We start from the raw sequence: 22,220 nt of genomic DNA, 5'->3' as shown, positions 1-22,220 counted from the left end.
TGTAGTCTTTTTTGAGAGGTGAGCTATTATTGGGGAATTTAGCAGGTTGGGAACAGAGCTCTCTTCTTGGGCTGTACAGAGGGTGAATATTGTGCCAAATTCCTTTAGGAAGACAGAACATGAGAGTAGATCATGAAATGTGGTATGAAAAATAACTAAATGTGTTGATCTGTTGCCATTTCAGAAGTGCACTTAGATCCACACAGAACATGGTGTCCTTCTGCAGACTGTCAATCTGTGTGTGAAGTTAAACCCAGTGACTCAGGGCATCCCGTGGAAGTAGTCTGCCAGACATGCCATCTGACGTTCTGTTCCATCTGCAAGGCTATTTGGCACCCAGAGCGTATATGCCAAGAAGGTCAACCCATTGTAGTGCCAACAGAGCATAAGTAAGTGGAGCATGCTATTTGTGCAAGTGTTCTCTGAGTGATAAACAGTTAAAAACTGAAGTGTGTATTAAATTATTATCATCGCTGTAAATTTAAGGTGGTTGGCATACCCTGTAAGAAACAGTAACTGTTCACTCTAGTCTTCACATCCAAGCCTCATTACTTTAGAGAATATTATTGGGATACATTACTGTGGTGCTGACTTATCACTCAGCGCAGTAGCATATGTGGAATTTTGGACTTGTGGAACGTCATGTTGGTGTGCAGTTGCTGTTGCTAAAAAGTGCTAGTACTAAAATTGCCCAACTGTATGACCGCTGAATGCAATATTACAGCCTGTGAAACAGAAATCCTCCTGCATTTTAGTTGGTCTAATGTATTGGGAGATGAACTTAAAAATGACCAGTGTGCTGATAGTTAAAGATTGTACTGTTTTCATTTATCAGTTTCTGTTTCAGAAACTGATGAAAGAATGCATTCCGTAAGACTGGCACCCCTTTTGATAAAGCGTTACATCACTCTTTGATGGATGCATGAATGCTCGCCACCTCTTAACTGCTGGGTTTGAGGACTACTCCATACCAAGAATATTTAGATGGACTTCAGAATTATTTGACATGCACTAATTTATAAAATGATGCCTCGGAGATTGCTGAATGTGACAAACTGGTGCCTTGTGATGCAGTTTGCTGTCCCCTTCAGGGGGAATGGCTATCCATTGAGTTCTCGATGCAACTTATTTCATGACGTGGCCTGGCTTAATGGTATGCATTATTTTCTCACATTGTCCTTAATTTAAAGTTCCTAGCTGTCTATCGGCCGTTATGGGAAGATACATTTTGAATGGCAAAATGGTTGTTGATCCATCATATTCATCACACACAACACATTGGCAGACATGCATATGCATTGGCAAACGCAAAGAGATGATGGGCGGAGCGCTGAAACTTTTCAGACACTCACCCCCAGTCACAGATCTGAGTTGAATCCATCATCGTTCTTTAGCTCACTTCGTCACCGCAGTTCAGACCCAGCCATATTCAAATCAGTCTTGACCCTGTGCCTCATGGGAACAGTCCAGACCGAACTGCCAAGCCAGGTCCTGGACCGGAAACCAGCATCCTGGGACCGGTTTCGGGGTAACACCCATCATCAGCCTGGCTAGCTTGAATCTAGTGGCAAAGTGTGCAAGGGACCCACGTGTGGGCATACCCTACCAACTTAGGGTGAACAAAGCAAACGCAAAGAGATGATGGGCGGAGCGCTGAAACTTTTCAGACACTCGCCCCCAGTCACAGGTCTGGCTTGAATCCATCATTGTTTTTTAGCTCACTTCGCCACCCCACTTCATACCCATCCAAATGCTTTGGCAACCATCTTGAAATGGCTTCATGCACATGTGTACACATCAGCCATCTTTTTTCTGCAGTAGAAACGCATTCCAAGATGACTGCCTATGTGTCGGCATCTGAGTGCATTCGTCAAGATGCAATAGCAGCTATTTTGGCATTAGCTAGTCCTAATGCTTGTTTTTTTATCCCATAGCAGCATGTGGGCCTTATTGTATAACACATATTGCATCACAATACATTGGGATGCATGCATATGCATTGGCAGCCATCTTAAAATGGCTTCAAGCGCACATGTACACATCAGCCATCTTTTTTCTGTAGTAGAAACCCATTCCAAGATTGCTGCCTATGTGTCCACATCTGGGTGCATTCGACATGACACACTGGCAGCCATTTAGGCATTATCTAGTCTGAATGCTTGTTTTCTATGCCATGGTGGCCTGTGTGCCCTATTGTATGATGCCCGTAAGTTATAATACCAACAGCAGTCGCATTTGACCTTGATGCAGAAGACTGTGTGTTGAAGCATGTACCGTTAATCCTCGGACTTTCATTCACTCAAGTATCGGAATGAGAATAACCGTCACAAAGGTACCAGCTTCGTATTCTCTCTCTGGCTGTCTGCACCTCTGCGGAGCCTTCCTCCACTTTCCAGGAATCTGCGATGCTCCTATGCACTGTTTCTGCCACCTGTCCTGCAAGTTTCTGTAGCATACACCCACACTGCTTGGTGCTCCACCTACGCTCCTGACTCTTACTTTGCTCCTTGAGTTGGCCACCCTTCCTGAAGGGGAGGGGATATGGCTATACCGAGGGCCTTAGTGGAGTACACCCACAGGGAGCAGACCCCGGATGGTAATGGAGCATGTTAAAGAATGCATGTAATGTACTTGATTTCACTAGCAGGACTCGTGGTCCGGCCCAGTCATAAATTTAGAGAGTAACTTGGGCCTCTTGGGGGCAGTGAGGATATTTAACCCTGGGATGCAGACCAGAGCACCCTCTTTCTCCGGGGATTTAGTAAATGAATACTCGCCCACCCACCAGCACTAAATATAGGGATTAGGGATGTGTTATACCACTAAATAATTGTCGTAGAGGCATATGGGACCTACAACGCAGTCCTGCTTGGTTGAGCACGCGTCTTGGTCTGAATTGGAACAGACCTGCAGCAGCTAACTGTCAGAGCCAATGGGACACTAGCAGTATACCTCAGGGGCATACAGTGTTGAACTGGAAGGAAACTCTAAATGTTGGAGCCTATGGCCCAGAACAATTTGGTACATAGATGACTTGGTCACCTTGCGAGTTGGATGCAGATGCTTGCCCAGACGTAGAGGTTAAAAAGTTATGCCAGATGGGCATGGACACCCGGCGGGCTGGAAGCAGATCCTTGTTCGGAACAAGAAGCGAAAATGGTACACCGGAAGTGCATGGACACCCGGCGGGCTGGAGGCAGACGCTTGCCTGTAAATAGGTTTTTTAAAGGTACACCAGAAGTGAATGGTCACCGGCAGGCTGGAAGCAGACTCTTTCCTGGAAGTAAAAGGAAAATGGTACAGCGAAGTGTTTGGTCACCCAGCGGGTTGGAAGCAGACGCTTACCCGAAAGTAGAAGGTAAAAAGGTTACACCGGAAGTAAAATGTCATCTGGCTGAGCTGGAATCAGATGGTACACTTGCCCATGGCTGAGGCAATTACAGAGCCCTGAATATAGGGCACAGTGCTTATGGGTATGGTTAGGAGCACTGAACGTAGGCCACAGTGCTCGAGGGTACGTTAAGGAAGGCACAGGCTCAATGAGTAAAGAAAAGAAATGATGTGTAAGGATCGCTTGTAAGTTGGAAATTGCCTAAGTAAACTGAGACCCCAATTCTTCCATAACAGATTATCAGTGTGGTCTGTGTTTGTGGGATCCGGGGGACGACCAAGTGGGGGTTGCCTCCACGATGCAACCAGTAGTCCACAAAGCTTCACATCTGTCTTTCTGGATCATTGCGTGTAGTCCTTTCTGCAGTTTTGTGGGTTTGGGACTTCTTTCTTACCTTCTATCCTTCTGTTCTATCCTTCTTGCCTTCTTTCATTCTCTGCTTATTTTCTTCGCTTGTCTTTGTTAATCACCCTTTCCTTTCATCCTTCTCCTTTTTGGCCCTTCTTTTCTTTATCTGCTTCATTCCTTCTTTCCTGTCTTTCTCGTCTCAAACTCTCTCCTTAATGTCTCACTTCCTTTTTAGGTCTCGCCTGACCCAGCGCATGCGCTGGTCTGGCGAGACTTATTGAGAGGGCTCCAAAAAGTGCTACCAGGCCAGCCTAGAGCTACAGTGCATGTGCGCGGACGCCGCACTTTACCGCGATTATTTTCACTTTCGCAGCCGCACGGCCACTTTGCATAGCCAATAGGTCTCACTTTTGGGAACTTATAAGTATTTAGTTATGCAACTGTTGCATGGCTAAACACTTAGAAGGTCCCAAAGGCGAGACCTATTGGCTATGCCAATGTTTGTCTTACAGAGCTATCTGCATAAACTTAAAGGACTGAAAGTAGGTTTGGTGAACTGCAGAAGTAAGTGAGTCAAGCTATTACTGGCACCATGCTAAGATGGCCGCAATTTATAATAAAAAGTTGCACCTCATATTGTTTGGTCGCTTTTTTATGTCTAGCTTTTCCTCCGTGATCGTCTGTTTGTCTGTGCGTGGAGTAGAAGCAATGCAGCACAGAGTCTAAGGCCGGAGATGTTTAGAGAGAAGGACGTGTACCCAACTCAGTGGTCTGCTGATACCGTGCTGAATAGGGGTAAAGTAGGCCAGGATTCAGGATCTGGGAAGGCCATGAACAAGCATAGGTCGGCCATGGAGTTGTCTAGCGTTTTCCAGGTGTTTGAGAGTTGGGTCAGGACGTGCTTGCTGTATGGTCTTGTAGGGAGATGAGTTGCATACTCTTAAGGCCATGCTTACTAGTTTTAACTCTATTTCTAGAGCTTTGCACAGAAGTGCTTTATGTCCTTTGCTCCCTGTGCGTCAGCCTCTTTCCTTTCCGTCAGCCTCGGGCTCCTTTCTCTCTGCCTCACCCTCGTTACTTTCAGCTTCACACTGTTCTTCTAACACTCTGCATCCTCCTGCCTCGCCCTCTTGTTCACTTCCCCTCACCCTCCTCTTTACTTGCCTCGCCCTGCTCTTTCTCATTCTCCTCTCTCCCCTCTAAGGCCTCTCTTAACCTAGCTATCCTCTCACTATGCCTCCTCTTCTCCCTCATTTATTTTATTTATTTATTTTATTTAATGCGTTTTTATATAGCGCGGACTTTACCCGAAGGTGTCAGAGCGCTTCACAATAGGAACAGTAATGATACATGAGGAGAAAAATTACAAGTGAGCATGTTCCAAAAGCAAACGTTACGTTACATGAGGCAATAGTGACAATTGTGCAAGTATCAAGAGCAAACAGAATACAAGAGGTAGCTAACGATACGTTACAAAAGGAAAAAGTGACATGTGTGCAGGTTACAAAAGCATACAAAGTACACGTAGAGGTAAAAAACTGCAATAAATGGCAGACACTCAAAACACTAAAACAAACGTTACGTTACATGAGGCAATGGTGGCAATTGTGCATGTATCAAAAGCAAACAAAATACATTCACTCTCTCTCTCTCTCTCTCTCTCTCTCTCTCCCTCTCCCTCTCCCTCTCCCTCTCCCTCTCCCTCTCCCTCTCCCTCTCCCTCTCCCTCTCCCTCTCCCTCTCCCTCCCTCTCCCTCTCCCTCCCTCCCTCTCCCTCTCCCTCTCCCCCTCCCCCTCTCTCTCCCCCTCTCTCTCCCTCTCCCTCTCCCTCTCCCTCTCCCTCTCCCCCTCTCTCTCTCTCTCTCTCTCTCTCTCTCTCTCCCTCTCTCCCTCCCTATCACCACCTGCACTTTCTCTTCCTCTTTGTCTCCTGTCCTCCCTCTCGCTCACATACTCCTCCTTATCTTTCTCGCCTCTCTGCTTTAGCACAGCCTCTATCTTAACCTCCGCTCTTAACCTCAATATTGGCACTCTCCACTGGGCCTTCTTTTGTCCGCCTTACTTTGACTGCTGCTCTTTATGGTGTAATGGTGGTCTGTATTTACTGGAAGCCTGAAATGCTTCCATACGAGTGGGTTGTGCATATGTGTACCTTGCAATCTTGCTTCCTTGTGCCTGTTTTTCAATTGCAGATCAACATTTTGAACAGCAGCTACTCTCAGGCCTTTATTATTTGAAGAGTGCTTATCAGCATACAGAATATCCACAAATACTTGGTGTCCATGCATGTTTTAAATAGATAGTAAAGCTATTCAACTTCTTGTAATTATGGGTAGCAGCTACTGCTGTCCATTTAGTTGAAGTAGATGCAATAACAATTGGAAAAGCAACCCAAATTAGAAACTGGCCAGATATCAAATGTTAGCCCGTTTCTACACTTAGCTGCCCCCCTGTGGCAAGAGTACAGCTTCTGAAGTGGACGACTTAGCTTGACAGTTTGCTGGCCAGTTTACAATCCTATATTCCGCTGTCCGTCCTTGGAGTAGAATGTATTATAAGGAAATCAAATCGGAAATGTGCAGCTAATATGAGCGTCTCAAAACTGAACGGTCTCTTCTAAATTGTGACTGACACAGTCCCTTTTCTTTACTGTTCTCGTCCTTTCTCTAAGTAGCCTTTCCTATTCAGATCACCCTCTCTGTCTCCGTCACTTTCTTGTTTTAGCACTCTCATCCTAACACTCCCTCTTTGCCCAGCCACATTTTATCATATGCCCATCACATGCCTCTCTGATAGTATAACTTTCTCATCATTCCAATCCTTTGCCAGCCTCATTCAGCTTTCCCTACTTATTTTACTCTACTCACCTCTCATCCTTTTCTCAGTACAGAACTACGAATTACCCTATTCCCTTCGCTCATCGTTCTCCTGATCCATCCTCCTTGATCTACCTCTAACACCATCTTCATCGCCTTCTCTGCTTTAATGATCCACATCACTCTCCTACTCCTCTCTAATCACCTCTCTTGGTTATGTCTCTTCTCTTCTACTTTACCTTTATTTCACCTACCTCTTTAATTGACAATCTTTTCTCTTATGCTTGCTTTATTTTTCTTCACCATCATATTTTCTGTCCTTGCACTCTCCTCTAATCATTCCCCCTTTCTCATCTCTGTGGAGCCATAATGAAAAATGTGGAGCTGTGTTTTTCAGGATTGTTGATAAAAGGACACCACCCTCCGACAGCTGCGATTTAATTGATAGCTAAAATAATTAGAGGCCTATGCGGGTTATGCGCTCTACCTTTCAAAATGTACCAAAACATCACAATTGTTCGAAGTTCAAATAAGTGTGGGTTATCCAGAACAGGGACACCAAGCAGCTCAGAATGTTTTCACCGGTGGCAGGACATACAAGTGTTTTTTTTGCAGTGCTCTCTTTCCCACTCTTGAGTCGGAAATGAAAGGCTTAGTGGCAATATTTGAACTTCTAAAACCACATATTGTAGGAACATCTTGGTAGCAAGTGCATTAGCCCTCTATATTATTGTTTAGGTACAAAGGGAGTTACAGCAGCGCTATTATCCATTTCTAGCTACCTATGTGACATAAAGAGAGTATTTTTATATAGCGAATAAGTGCACTGTCATCCGTGCCTCGAAGTGTGGTATCTGAGCCTTCACTTCTAATTATTTTATCCGACTCAGCTAGCACCTGTGGTGATTGGGAGTAGGCAGGACAGTGGTAGTATGTGTTAATGGTGCTGCCACTACTGGTCTTTGTATAATGGGAACTTGCACTGCTCCTGCCCATGCTGTATCTGTGTTGGTAAACTTGGGCAAAAGTCTTTACACCTCAGAAAAGTCCAAATGTGTTGTACTGTCAGAATTTCTCATATAGTACCACGAATAAAAAATAGTGTCCCAGCAGGAAGAACATTAAACAAACCACTACTAAAATATACATGGATTGTTTTTTTGTGTGTTGTTTTTTTTTTACATTTTCAATTACTTTTCTTTGGGTGGCAAAATCCTATCAAATTGTTTCTGCCACATGCCACACACTGGAATTATGCGGAAAAGGAGGAACAAATTGCAGCTGGTTTCAGTAAATTACACAACAAGAAAAAAAGGAAATTATGTAGTGTAATGTGGAAATATTGCTTCATTATTTTGTCATTTTCACTCTGATAACACTGTCTAGGCAAAGGTTTCGACCCATTAGTACAAGTCTAACACGCAAATACAGCAATAGACAACAGAGAGGTGGGCAGTCAACCTTTGCTAAGGGCCTTTCATAGTGCACCAACACGTTGCTTCTTTTTTTAGCAACTTTTGATCCATTTGAGCTAGAAACATTGCTTTTGTTAAAATCTACAGATTTATGTAGCAGTTGATTGTTTTTCTTGTGGTAAATCCACAATTATTGCAGAAAACTGCCTCAGAATCCCATAATTCCGGTGTACCTTGCAAATGTCATCTCTTAAATACTGTGCAATGGGAGCTCGTGGGCCTTTTTGGATAAAAGGGGAATGTCACATGTACCCCTGCTTTTCACATGTAACATAACGGACACCACTCTCGCACACTTCACACCATTCCCTAAGCACTTCAAGTAGCCAAAGGCCTTGAAGTTTTTCATGAAAGTTAAATGATTAGGCTCAGAAAACAAAGCTTCAGGCCCACATCTTTCATTAAAGACAAGCATTGGCATAGCCAATAGGTCTCGCTTTTGGGACCTTATAAGTATTTAGTTATGCAGCACTATATCCTTGGTGCAACAACAACTGTTGCATAGCAAAACACTTATAAGGTCCCAAAGGCGAGACCTATTGGCTATGCCAATGCTTCTTTTTCTTCCTTCTTTCCCTTCCTTAGCTTCTGTTTCTTTGCCTTGGTTTTCATTTATCAGATGTAACTATCACGATTGAAAAGGTTGAGACACTTGCACTAAAGACTCATTTAGGTAAGGGCTTGTCAAAGCTGTAGTTTGACTTCCTTAAAGAACTGGCTGTTCTCACCATTAACCTAAAGACATTCCACAAGTTGACAACCAAAAGTGAGAAGCACCCGCCACCTTAATGTGGTATAGGCAGAACTCTGCCGAGATGTGCTGGAGGGACTCAGACACTTCAGATGTTAAAATTAGCTGGCCTGTCTGCTGCGAGAAGGTGCTGAAGTAAGAGGCATTTCTTGACTGCATGATGTAACATACACAGCTTTCCTTAGTACTCCAGTATCGCTTGCGTTAATCATTAAGAAGGCTGTGGGCGGCTTTGGTTGAAACCGTGGCAACCGGTTGTCTTTCTTGTGTATATTACAGTAAGTGTATTTACAAACCTTTTATGTTTTGGATCATGGGTGTATGATTTGTTCTTTCTCATCTTACCTCACAAATATTATTGCCGGGCATCAGATAAGCAGTTACATAATTTGGCAAGAAAATAAAAGTGTGATTTGTTTCCAGGGAAGCTGCTTTTCTTGCAGTAATGGTGTGGGTGTATATGAAAATTCTAGAAATGACTACACAGGAACTACCCAGTATCCCAGTAAATGACTCTTGCTTTAATAGTTAACTTCAAACCCACTAACATTTGATATTAAATAAAAACGCATCAAGATAAAGCTACCAAAAAATGTCCCAAAACGTTAAATTGCACAACCCACACAAAAGTTGTAAATAGGTGTCTGGAAAATAACAGAAATAGCCATGCAGGAATAGTATTTATGCAACGATACCGTGGATGCATTTGTAGTCGCAATCTCGCCGTTCTCAAACTGTTTATTGTGTTTGTGCAAAAGGATTCCTTTTTTCGACTCTGGACTCTGCCTATGACAAGTAGATTGTGTCAAAGACAATCTCACACGCCAATCAAAGTCTGAAATGATTTATTAACAAAAGAAAAAATAATAGTCTGTGAATCACAGAATTAACTTGCCAGAATGTCCCCAATATGGCTGAATGCAGCTAGCTCATAGAGCAAGGGTGGGGCACACAATTATACACTGGCACTTACTTGCAAGTTTCGAATATAGTCATGTGACTAATTCGTAATAAACATGCAGGTTGCTAGATTGCTACCAAGAAGTTAAATGAACTCAAAATAGTAATGAAGATATGAAAACATTTTGGTAGAGCACGGTAGTCTTTGATTTCTCACGTAGGGTCCAAGAGGTGGCAATAGCTCAACGTCAGAGATGGGTACTTCCTGTGGGCATCGTTGGAATGAGCAATAAAACATGACAGAAGCAAGTTACATGTGCGCTAATGCAAGGATTTCTATTCCACGATCGTAAATTGAAAGCCAGAAGAGAGTGGATTTTACTGCAACAACAACTCATCGACTTGCTCCAAGTGTCTACACAGTGTGAGTAGCCGGAAGGCGCCTCCCTATTCTTTTAGGAATGGACGTGCTAGTTCTTGAGAAATTAATTCATGCTCAAAAGATACAAATCCAAGTACAAGACAGCAAGACTTCAGAATTTTGTTAAAGCAGCAAAAATCCAGAGAGGAAACCAAAATCAGCCCTTGCAAAAATGTTCAAACCAGCCCCACACAGCAGGAGGCTGCAACTATAATGAGGCCATGGGGTCACAGTTGGGTCACGGGGGCCAATCCAGCTCTGACATTAGCTCTTGGTCTGCAGCCCACGGAGAAAATGCCAGAGTGGCAGAATGGCTCATGAGGCCCAGAGTACCCTTGGCAGTTGTAACTGCTGCCCTGTGCAAAGGGTTGTTCCCACATCTACCAATCCACATCTTGCGTCTCCCAAAAGTGGCAAGGTTATTGTGATGCACAATTGGAAAACTATCTAAAAGTAGTTAAAGACCCCCCAATGCCAGAGCCTTGCCACCACAGCAGTTGTTAATTAGAATTTGTATGCATTGAATTAATGGATGTAGAGAGCCCCTCGCTTGGATTAACACATCTGCTATTGATGGACACCCTTCCTGATTTGCATCTAGGTGCATGCCTTCAGGTGTGCCAAGAAAATGTCATTCTTTACAATGCTTTTCTACACTGAACGTGCATGTACAGAAAAGGTCTGTTGACTGAATATAGGACAAATTCCGCATGTGTTTTTAACGCATTCCTTAAGAACTCCATCATTTGAACAAATGCGTCTTTAGCACGCATTTGTTCTGCACGCAAGTCGTTTTGACGTAGGGTGGTGTCGGATATTGAAATAGTTTAATTTACTGTTCCAACTCCGGTCTGCGCAACATTAGGAAAGGTGTTGGACTTTAATTCCAGCACTACACCACCATTGTAACAACTTTCATGCAGAACGATTGTGTGCTAAAGATGCATTTATTCTGTTGCCGGCACTGTGAAGGCACAGCGTGATTCCGGCTTCGTCCTAAAAGACGTTTCCCCTTTTGACCTCCTTGATGGAAAAGATATCTTAATACACAAAGCACCTAGTTAATCAAAACCAGAGGTTCGTCAGGTTCATCAGCATTAGTGTCTCCTCCTCTGCCCAGTTATGCCCTGTGCCTACAGATTACAAAATATAACAGAGTTCAAAAGAAACACCTTTGATAATTCACCCTAAAAAATGTGAGATGCATTCAAAATTCATGCCATCCGAACTTTGATTAAGAACCAGAAGCATTGGCTGGCGCCGGAAGGAGAAATATTTGCCATCATACAGACACCTGATAAGCCATGACATCTAACAGCCCTTTGTTTCACCACCTGGATCTCAAAAGGAATACTTTCCTGGAAATGGGAAAGCTTTTAGATCTCGGGTCAATACCACGGGCACCAAAACAGCTCTTCAGTTGTTTAGTCTACTTGTATATTTTGGATCTCTAAAATCTTAATGAGTTCATGTCATACATGTGCAATATGATGGCTGCAGCTTGAATACTAGTGGCAGTGGAATCCAGGAGTTGTGGTCTATTCTATTCATACTTCTATCCCATATTCTGACACCCTCAGAGGTTTCTCATATGTATAGTATGGGCAGTCATTTTGAAAACCATGCCTTTTCCCTTCCTTTCAATTGACCTCCTGAGTACACTCCTAGTTAATAGCAGCGGTGACGGTGTTCCAGTGCAATTTCGAGTCAGCTGACTATTGGGTCGCCTCTGCCATGTTTGACTAACCACCGCCTCTTGTTCTTCAGGGTTGAGCTAGCCTATTTTCATTATACATTCAGCCACAGATAGGCTCAACTAGGCCAGCAACTCTTCAGTATCCTCTTTGACTTAAATTAGTGTCTTGGCGGTAACCTGACTTCCTAGATCTACCCCCATAGTCCAGCACCCAGTATCATTTTAACTTCTGCGGGTAGGGCAAGTCCTGCTCCTGAGTTCACCACCTAGACTGTTTGAATGGACTGGGCTCACTTTGTTCCGGGGTTCACCCCTTATATGAACAACCATTTTTCACTTATCCTGTGCATGTAGGGCAAATTCCACTGCTTACCTGACTCATCATTATTTGAAGTAGGCCTGGCTATCTCCCCTCTGGCTCAATCCATCTTCAATTACAGTAAGTTGGCCTAAATCTGCTTCTGGAGTCATCACGTAGACCGGCACCCACAATCATATTGTCCACTGCGGGTAGGTCAAACTCCTCTCCTTGACTAACTCTTTAGAGGATTTCTATGCCGGGCTAAATCTATTTCTGGTTCTCTAAGTCACTCCATAGAAAATTAAAGTAGCCCGTACTAACTGTGCTTCTGGGTCGTCTCATATAGAATTAAAGTAGGCTGAGCTCTCTCCATAGATCATTATACCTAACTGGACTGACTTCACTCCTGGGTTTATCCCACGGATCAGCACCTAGTATTTTGTTGATCTCGGTAGTTAAGAAAATTCTGCTTCTTGGCTAAGTCCACAAACAGTTACTGTACGCTGGGCTAAATCTGCATCCGGTTCCTGGGTCACTCCAGAAAGAATTATAGTAAGTTGGGCTAACTCCACTGATGGGTTCACTATCCTGGCTGCCTGTAAACAGCATAGAGTGGAACTTGTTTGTATAATCCTGGTTTTGATCGGTAGAATAAAAAGACTAGAGCAACCTCCAATCAATAGGATACACCTGTCCCTTCAAGCAGCCACCATCAATCAATCCAGCTAAATCAAGCCACTCATTAACAATGAGGACATGCACCCGGTGCACGGAGAGGTATATCACATAACATTCTGGAATCTTGGATGACTTTTATATACTTGCTCTCTACAGGTCCCAAGCTTGCGAATCAGCAGCTTCAAGATTGAACATTCAAAAGCATTATAAATTGTTTCAGTAGAACAGCTTGCGTAAAAGATGACTGTGATAAATACAATCCAGGCATCAGATTTCGGTCTTCTCTTTCTGTTTTCTTGGCCCTAAAAGTTTTAAATGGTGGATCAGCTAATTTCTGTATCCAGCCCAAGATGTGGATCAAAAGCTTGATATTCACCAAAAACTCCAGATTGGAGATGCAGAGTACCTCAGACCTTTTAAAATTTGTTCACTTTATCTCTCATTTGTCATCCCTTCATCACACTTGAGCGTTACAACCCGAACACGAAACATGCACCACTTCGGTCACTCATGCATGACACCAAAACGCATCCCAAGTATGACCCTTCTGAGTACAGCACCCTTCCAACTAAACACCTGCCAAGTTGGCCTGTCTAGTCCTTTAAAAGGGCAGGTACTGTCTGTTACCGAGTACCTGTTCTTCTTTAATTTGAAAGGAAGAGAACCTACACTTCTCATCACTGCTCCAATACATTTAATGGCACTTCTCAGGAGCAAAAGGTTGCTTTATAGAGTGAGTACCTGCACTTAAATTTTTCAATTTAAAGCACTCGGTCAGTCAGATATTGCACTTCTGCGTCTCAGTGGGAATGTAGCGCTATACAAATGCACTTTCAAACTGAAAGCTTGACCTCCCCCTCTTTGCCTTGTCACCCCATCACTTCCATTTGCTTGAGATGGTTACTGACCGCTTGCTGCACATTACAATTTATAAATAAATAAATCACTCCTAATGTTCTAATTGTGCTTCAGATGCAAAATACGAAATGTGTACAACGGACACGAAGCAGTGATTCTAATGCGTTTTACACAGTGTAATATTTTAAATACCTCACTTGCGTTTGTGGCTCGATGGGCGTAACTAGCTTTAATTTAATAACTTCATAATCAGTGTTTTCTATGTCTTTGAACAACATAGTGAAGTATACAAGAAATGATGGAATGCTTGAATTAATCTCAGCCACTGGCAATTGGTCGTGGCCGCATCCCAATCCATTATTATTTTGCACACCATGCCACCTCAGTTTGGACCCAGCCACCTGCAAGTCAGTCTTGACCAGCCCAGACTGACAGGCCAGGTCCTCCCTTAACCTGCACACAAGCAACCCAGGACCAGTAACGCCCTTGTTATAGGCTCAACAGCAGGGTATAGCTTGGTTCCAGTGATGTGATACAGTGTTGAAATGAACCACACGGGTAAACTAGTGGTGGGAGGGAGACTGACCGTCTTTCTGAGATAGTCTCTACATGCCATCACCTCTCCATTTCCCTCTTGTTGGGTGAAAACTCTGACTGAAGTAATACATGTTACTTAAGCGGATAATACAGCTCTCCAGTCAGTGCCAATGGGTCATTTGATGGTTTACTAAGGAGAGTCACTGTTCCTGAGAAAGTGAGTGTGTATGGGGGGGGGAGGGGGGGGAGAGTCATTTTAAGAAAAAGGCGGGATAAAAGTCAAGACTTTTACTTGATGCCCTTACACACCCCGAAGGATGTCATGCTTCATCATTGGGTAGTCCTACTCGTCATGCCGGCGCTGTAATGCATTGCGGGTCCCCCAAAGGGTCACTTTATCGGAGATCTTTTGTTGAGCAAGCTGTATGGTGTGTGCAGGTCAGTGCTCAATGAGTAGTTGAAAGTGAGTTAAAAATGGCTAGAGGGTAACAAGGGTAGATCAGTTTTAATAGGTGAGATCCCTCTGTCATGATTAAAAAACCAAACGGTTAGGTGCTGCTCGAGGGTAGTTATGGCCCTTATTAGCTAGAAAGACAGTGCTGATTAGTGACAGTGAAATGTATAAGGTCAGGTTGAGATGTTTTGCGCTTTGATGTGGTCTCAGGAGGAGATCCTTACGCTTCTTCAGGACCAAGAACGAGTGAATAAATAAATAAATAAATAAATAAATAAATGTGCGTGGTTCCCTTGTTAATTGTAGTAGTGCCACTGAGGGGACCCAAAGGTTGGTCCAATCTAAAATGACAAAAAAGAGGGAGGGGGTTGGAGAAAAACAATGAAAATTCAATTAGTTAGTCAGTGATGTGTTCTGACTAAGTACACCAAAATAGGGTCCCTGGAAAGTGGGCCGCTATCATGTCTCTGGGTGTAGAACTCCAGGATGGTGCTTACCATATCTAAAGGTGCGTAGGCAGAGCTTATAAAACAACAGAGTAAGACGAACATTTGTATAACGCACAAGGCAATTAGTCCACTGGTGCTGTATGATGAAAGGTGGACATATTGCCGCTAGGACCCCCTAGTCTGATCGTAAATGAAAAGGGAGGGTATGGTATACATTGTTAAGTGGCCATCTTGTTTGGTTATGTACCCAACAATAAATTCCAAGTACTCAATAAACATCGTGGTTTTGGTTTCCCCTTGATGGCAAATCCTTTTGTTCAACAGACGGTGGTGTACTGTAATGATGGAGAGAGCGGTGGGGGCGGGAAGAAGAAACTGAAGTAGTAGGACAAGGAGGAGGTTACCAAGGAAATTAAGCGGAGCCGCTTACCTATTATGTGTGGGCATAGGATTCCATAAGTCAAACGAAAGCATGCTAATCGTCACAACCTGTATTGGAGACAGGCACAATAGTTGTTGACTCTTGGATACCCTTGGCATTTGTCAGAGGCAGATAGTGGTGGTAGTACTCATGATTGTATCGCTAGGCACTCGCACCTATCCGACCTCTTATTTGCTCTAAGGTAGCGTGCCAAGATTGCTTCCGTACTTAAAGTTCCAGCAGAGGGGGTGTGGCAGTGGGCATGTGGAGAGTGACGTAATGTCACGTGATATGTGACCACTAGCAGTGCAGGTAGTGTATGATCGTTCCTGAAGCGTCACTATGGTAGCCATCTTATTGTGGATTCTAAAGTCTTGTGGGCAAATGTGAAAGTGACTGCTCATAATAGTTATTGAATTTAAGAGCTAGGTTGAAGAGACGATGGGGCTTTGAGAGTAGCTCCCAGTCGACATGGTATGGTCTATTGAACCAGTAGGTTATGGATGGTCGCCATTTTATGGATGAGATGACGAACTGTGGTGGTAGTCTACCGCTATCAAAATTGCATAACGATTCCCCGTATTGTTGACACAAAGTTAAATCAGATTAGGGCCTGCCATTTGTAGAAATGTAATAAGGATATTGGCATCATATAGCGATTCACTATGGTATTAACGGGATGTTAAACCAGATTAGGATCTGCCATATGTGAAATGTAGTAAACGATAAGGCAATGTCATGTTAGATAGATAAGACAATGTCATGAGAATGGGCGTGCTCTCTAGTGTTTCACATAAGGCGGTGTGTGTGATGGGAGGTACAACTTAGTGGGTACTTATTGATGTGGAGAGGCTCGTGAAGGGGCGATGGACAAGTTGCTAATAGTGTCAGTGTCTGCAGTGTATGGATTGGTACACGTAATGTAAAGTACCAAGGAGACAATGTTTCAAAGTAAAGGTCAAGAAAGATAAAGGTGGCTTGAGTGTCACTACACAGATGATGCAAGGCACCTAAGAGAAAATGTTTTGGTGTTGAGATTTGAGAGAGAGACTGGTGACTAGAGCCTCACTCCATGGGGGAGGAGGAGACACAATGAGCAGAGGATGGTTTCAGAAGATATATCTGGGTGTTGAATTAACATTGTAATTCAATCCAGGGTATCTCGTCGTTTAGAACATTGATATGTGTGTGCAAGCGGAATACCCAACGTTGTTCTCTCTGAAGCAGGGTGCTGGCATTCCAGGAGGGGTTTGCCTCTAGGATTGTCCATGCCAATTGGTCAACGGTGTGGTGTTTCTCAATGTAGTGGTTTCACATTTTCGTTGTGCTGCGGCTGTAGCGGATGTTTCTCTCGTGTTCACTGATTCTAGCTTTTATCGGTCTAGTGGTCATCCCCACATAATGTAAGATGCAGGGGCAAGTGATTAGGTAGACGCAATTTTTTATGTTGCAAATTGTATGTTCTCTCTGGGTCCAACAAAATCCCCATATCTTGAGACCCTTGGTGTGGCGTGTGGATGCGCATTTGTTTGATGTTCATTTCTTCTGCAGTACTCTGCGTCCTACGAGGCCACTTGCTCTAAACCTAAAGACCTTTATGGAATGCTGTTGTCCATAGTGTATCTTTGTTTTAACCCCTTGTGTGCCCATGACGAGCTGGACTCGTCATGGGCCGCGGTTGCGCTGTGCCCATGACTAGTCCAGCTCGTCATGAACCCCGCCCGCTAATGTAACGGCCGGCACAGGGCGGGGAAAGGGCGTGGCACACAAGGGGTTAATATACCAAACTGGCCAAAACGTTGGTTCTGAATGTGGTGGCCATGCTTGAACTTAAAAAAAAAAAAAACTAGAATATTTACAATACCTTTGCAAGATAGACACCTACTGCTACTTTTAGTTATGTTATTTCAGTCATATGCCTGTCTTATTTAGATGGGAGGATGTTTTCTATTGATATACTTGTATTCTTTTATTTATCTTGCATACATTAGCCCCTTGAGTGCCCCGCCCTTTCCCCGCCCTGTGCCGGCCCTTTCATTAGCGGGCGGGGTTCATGACGAGATAGTCTCGTCATGGGCACAGCGCAACCACGGCCCATGACGAGACCATCTCGTCATGGGCACTCAAGAGGTTAAGTGTGTGTGCGTTTTGCTGCCGTTGTGTCATAGGGTGAATGCAAGAATTAGTTAATGGATGCATGAGTGCAAAGATGAGTGACAGAGGACTTACAGAGTGCCTAGATTCATCAATGACACAAAAAGCACCTTCATTCCTCGCCCAGGCATATTGGCATTGCAAGTGCAGTTTTGTGTGTGCATCAGGGCGAGTTGGAGCTGTCATACCCCAAAATCCATTTCGTGCATGAGCGTTCGCTAGCCCCTGTTTTTGAAACTTGAACTCCAGAGACATTATGCTTAATTTGCATTAATCATTGTTCTTTTTTGATCTGTCTGTATTATTACATGTCCCACTGACGATTTGCCTTTGGCTGGCACCGAGAAACTGAAAACGTGGTGAAGGCACTCTTGGCTTCAGTGACAAATAACTTGAGATAAAAAAAAAAAAACTTAACTCTACGAGCCAAGGCCGTTGTTTTCATTGAGTTCTCTTCTGTCTCGGACCACAGAAATGCGTCATACAACTTTTGCATATTATCACCCGATTATTATTGCAGGATATATAAGTGGTTGTGAGTTCTGGGGGCTGCTTTGTACAATGCCACTGTATATCTTAACGTTCATTCTTATGTTTTTTCTCCCAAGTGTTCTCATCAACCCCGACACAGAGGCTCCAATTAAGCAGTGTCCAGTTTGCCAAATATTTATTGAACGAAACGAAGGCTGTGCCCAAATGATGTGTAAGAACTGCAAACACACGTTCTGCTGGTACTGCCTGCAAAATCTAGACGTAAGTGACAATTCTGGCAACAGATCTGGAAGGGAGGCTCATTGAAGTGGGTGGAGGGGGCATCAGATCAAACTGCACAGCTGTAGTAATGTGAGCCAGAGAGCGTACGTCTTCATAATATGAACAGGCACGGCTGGCACAGGTAAGAGCGGTGGGGCGGGGTGGAAGTTGACAGACGACTGGATAGCTCGGCGATGCTGCAAGCGCGAGGTAAGTCGTTTTATTTATTTTTGTATTTAATTTTACCTATCCCGTCGTATCCTGTCATCTGTCGGCTTACCCTCCCCACCGCTCCAACCTGTGCCGGAATATGAACCCCCTTCTCCGTAGCAGGGGTTGGCAGCAGCTTTTGTGAAACCACAGCCTTCACTTTCAACATTATGATCTGTAATAACCTGGTATTTGTAAAGCGCGATTTAATCACTCCTAAGGGTCTCACGGCGCTGGAAGCTGTCTTGGAGATTATTGAGCTATTGCCCAGAGTCACATGATGCTAAGCTGATCTGCCTCCGGCCTGGCTGCTGCGCCACACCTATCTCCCTGTCCCAGTTGGCGATCATCGCAGGCTTCTGCTGGCCCTAGTGGGTCCTCCTGACCCCAGGTTTGCAAAAGCCTGTTTTTGACTGCGGTGCCCTTTCCTGCCTCAGACCCATTATTGTTAAGGTCTGGCTTGACCGCGCAGCTTTCACCAGACAATTATGTGAGAATGCCAGAGAGAGGCTTTTGCTCTGCCCAAGTTTGGAGCTGGGAGTGCATGTTTTAATTGGGCAGACGTTGTGTACTTCACAAAAAAAGGTGATAATTTTGATTATTTATCCCAGCTGCCTGGGCTTGAACTTTCAGGGACACACACATGGCATGTAATGCTGTTAAATGTCATAGATAACTAGACAATTTATGGTCTTTTCCCTGGTAGCAGCAGAGATATGGGAGGAGGGCAGTCGTTAACCTACATGGATGCTTAGGTCTGGCTTGTCAGTGCAACTGTCACCTGACTTTTTAACTACAGTTTTTTGCTTCCAAAAAAATACATAATCAGTCCCATGCTATTTACATATAATGCTTTGAATTAGCATTCAGCATTCCTTTAAAACCAATTCACTATGACTGATGTCTTTATTATATTATTTTTCAGTGTTTTTGATTATGCATTCCAATGTGTTGCACATCTACCCTCTTAGAGGCAATCCAACAAATGTTTGCGCTCACTGTGCCTTTATGGAAGACTGCGTATTACAAACATAATTTTATGCATTCACATTGCCACTTTACTTTTTTCTAACTTGTTAAGTTAGTTTTCCAGTCGCAACAGAAAGTGGACTTCGCTACCTGGGAACTTTTTCTGGCCCACCCAGATGTAACCATCTGACTGTCATACTTACATTTTTACCGTTTCCTCATTTTATTCATATGACGCTTCACTGTTAAAATACAGCTGAAGACCTCGCACTCACATAGCTGCTGAGTTAACTTCAACCCGAGCCCATGTCAGAATCCCCTGGAATTAACCCTGGCATAAGGTGTCTTTCTTTTAAACAATGTAAAACTGATTGGTATACTGCTATTTTTTTATAGTGATTCTGCTTTGCCTTTCATATCAAATATAGCTTAACCTTAATAACAATAGACGGGTAGATCATCTTAGCGTTCTTTATCTTACATAGCAATTAGTCTTTAAATATTGGCCACATCAGAAATTGGTGCATATAACTCTGTTCATCTAAACTCATCAACATAACTAAGTACATTAAGTGAGCCATAATGTTGTCAAAGGCCCAAACCGTGTGAACAGACATGCACCATCCTTGAATCTTTGGGCATACACAGCTGCTGAGTGAACGCGCACATAGCCTCCATACTTGTCAGGAACTCTTTCATAAAGACAAAGTCTATGTAAGGACATATGGATTTATGTTGAACATCCCATGCCCTGTCTGCAATAAGAGTACTTGAGACTCATAAGCTTTGAACAAGTTCTGAGACAACATCTCATCACTTATTAACTCACGCTTCCCCAACAGTAAGATTCTGATTTGGGCATGCACGAACCCTCATCACCTGTCAGTGCATGGTCAATATACCATAATTTCATGGCGATAAAGTAACACATAATTATAGAAGTAGATGCCAGAAACTGAGTCATATGGCCCATATTCTCCTAGGACTCCAGTGAACTATTTTTTATTAGGCCACACCAACAACTACTGTCTGCATCTGTTGTTATGGGGTCGGTATCTTTCCTCATCTTTTAGCTCACAACTGATTTCACAGGCACATGGCGCACTTTAGGCATTCACTCGTCAAAGACAAGGGGCTGCATCCATTCCACAATGCCTGTAAAATGAGATCCTTATGGAACTGCACAAGTCATCCATCTCTCAGCCTGCAGTTTTGGACTGAGGTATGGATCCGGTTCATCCGACACAACTCATGTCATCGGGAGACTGGGATCCCTCTTAGATTGTCTGATTGAGTCCATGGTAGCAGTCTAAGATTGAGTTACTTTGCAGAGCTGTTTATACAAAAGCATACTTTGGAGACCAAAAAACACAGCTCCTGGCCTCTAACCCTCTGGTCGTAAACTGGGACCTTACACTCTCACATCTGTTTCCCAAATGAAATACACTCTCATAGCACCAACATGCCACTATGACACTAAAACACGCAGGAAGGAAATTCATACATGCACACATGCTTGTACAAGAAAACAAAACATATTTGGTCAAAAGTAGGTTAACTGTCACATGCTTTCATGCCAAACACTCAGGGCCCAATCCACAAAGGTAATCTTAGACCTGAAGTCTAAAGTTAGACCTGAAGTCCATCAAAAGATTAATACCCACAAGCATCTTTGAACTCTGTTCCTATCACAAAACCGACCCGTTGCACCCTGAATTCCCTTGGCCATCATGGAATCCTCAAAAACTAGTGGTCTTTCAGGAATTCAGGCTGCAATTCTTTCAGACTTTCCAAGCTCCCTCTGGGGTACCTTTGGGCCCCAGGAAGCTACTAGGTATCCAGATGGACTTCCTTTATGGGCCCTCCACCACTACCAACTGGCCCTTGGGACCCATTCTCAGGCTTGTACCAGCAACGGATCAAATTTCCACCCCGGATTCTGGTTCCATGCTTGTTCCTTCCAGGCCGGCACTGATGCCAACTCTGATACCACCGGCACTAGCACCAAACACAACTCTGACACTGTTCTCTGAATCTTAACTGATGTCAGTCAATGCCAGGCCTATGTCATGGTGTGAGCGCAGCTATTCATGATGCACCCATACTCTAATGCTTGGTTTCTGCATCAACACCAGTACTATCAGAGAATATAGCACAGATAGCATACAGACAACCACAGCCCTCTCAGCCTGTACAGCAGTACAGAAAATGTAGGTGCTATCCTAAGGGGCTAGCTTACAGACAATAACAGCCCTCCAAGCCTGTGACGCAGCAGCAGACCCAGTGTTTTCGTGGTACATATCTGGGTGGCTGACGAGGCTGTTTGAACCCAGCAGAAATAGCTTTACAGTAACTCTTCCTTCCTCCCCTTGCTTCAGCAGCTGCCAAGACACTTTAATTTGATCTCACTGGATCACACGTAGCTGGTACAATGCAGGATGCGAAATTTCCTCACCGGACACATATTCATCATTAACAGATGGGACTTGCATTTCATTCAAAGGGGTTACACCGAGCCTTTCATTTTCTCCCTTCCCCTGTTTTTCCCACCACATCAGACCATCTCTCAGCAGATCATTTTATAGACTTGCTGCAATAAGTCAACCTTCTGCTGCCCAAGGGTGTCATCAAGTGAAGG

General features: G+C 43.8%; 1 protein-coding gene across 1 annotated transcript in view; it reads left to right on the top strand.

Annotated features, from left to right (window-relative positions):
* Positions 1–22,220, top strand: part of RNF144B (ring finger protein 144B) — a 252,111-nt gene that overhangs the window by 215,309 nt on the left and 14,582 nt on the right. The window contains exons 5-6 of the mRNA XM_085607055.1: positions 185–389; positions 18,259–18,403. Of these exons, the coding sequence (XP_085463181.1) occupies positions 185–389; positions 18,259–18,403 (350 nt within the window). The remainder of the gene's footprint in view (positions 1–184; positions 390–18,258; positions 18,404–22,220) is intronic.

The sequence above is a fragment of the Triturus cristatus genome, chromosome 5_2 (assembly GCF_964204655.1).
Source record: "Triturus cristatus chromosome 5_2, aTriCri1.1, whole genome shotgun sequence".
NCBI lineage: Eukaryota > Metazoa > Chordata > Amphibia > Caudata > Salamandridae > Triturus > Triturus cristatus.
The sequence above is the reverse complement of the archived record's forward strand: the minus strand, read 5'-3'. Positions and strand labels throughout refer to the sequence as shown.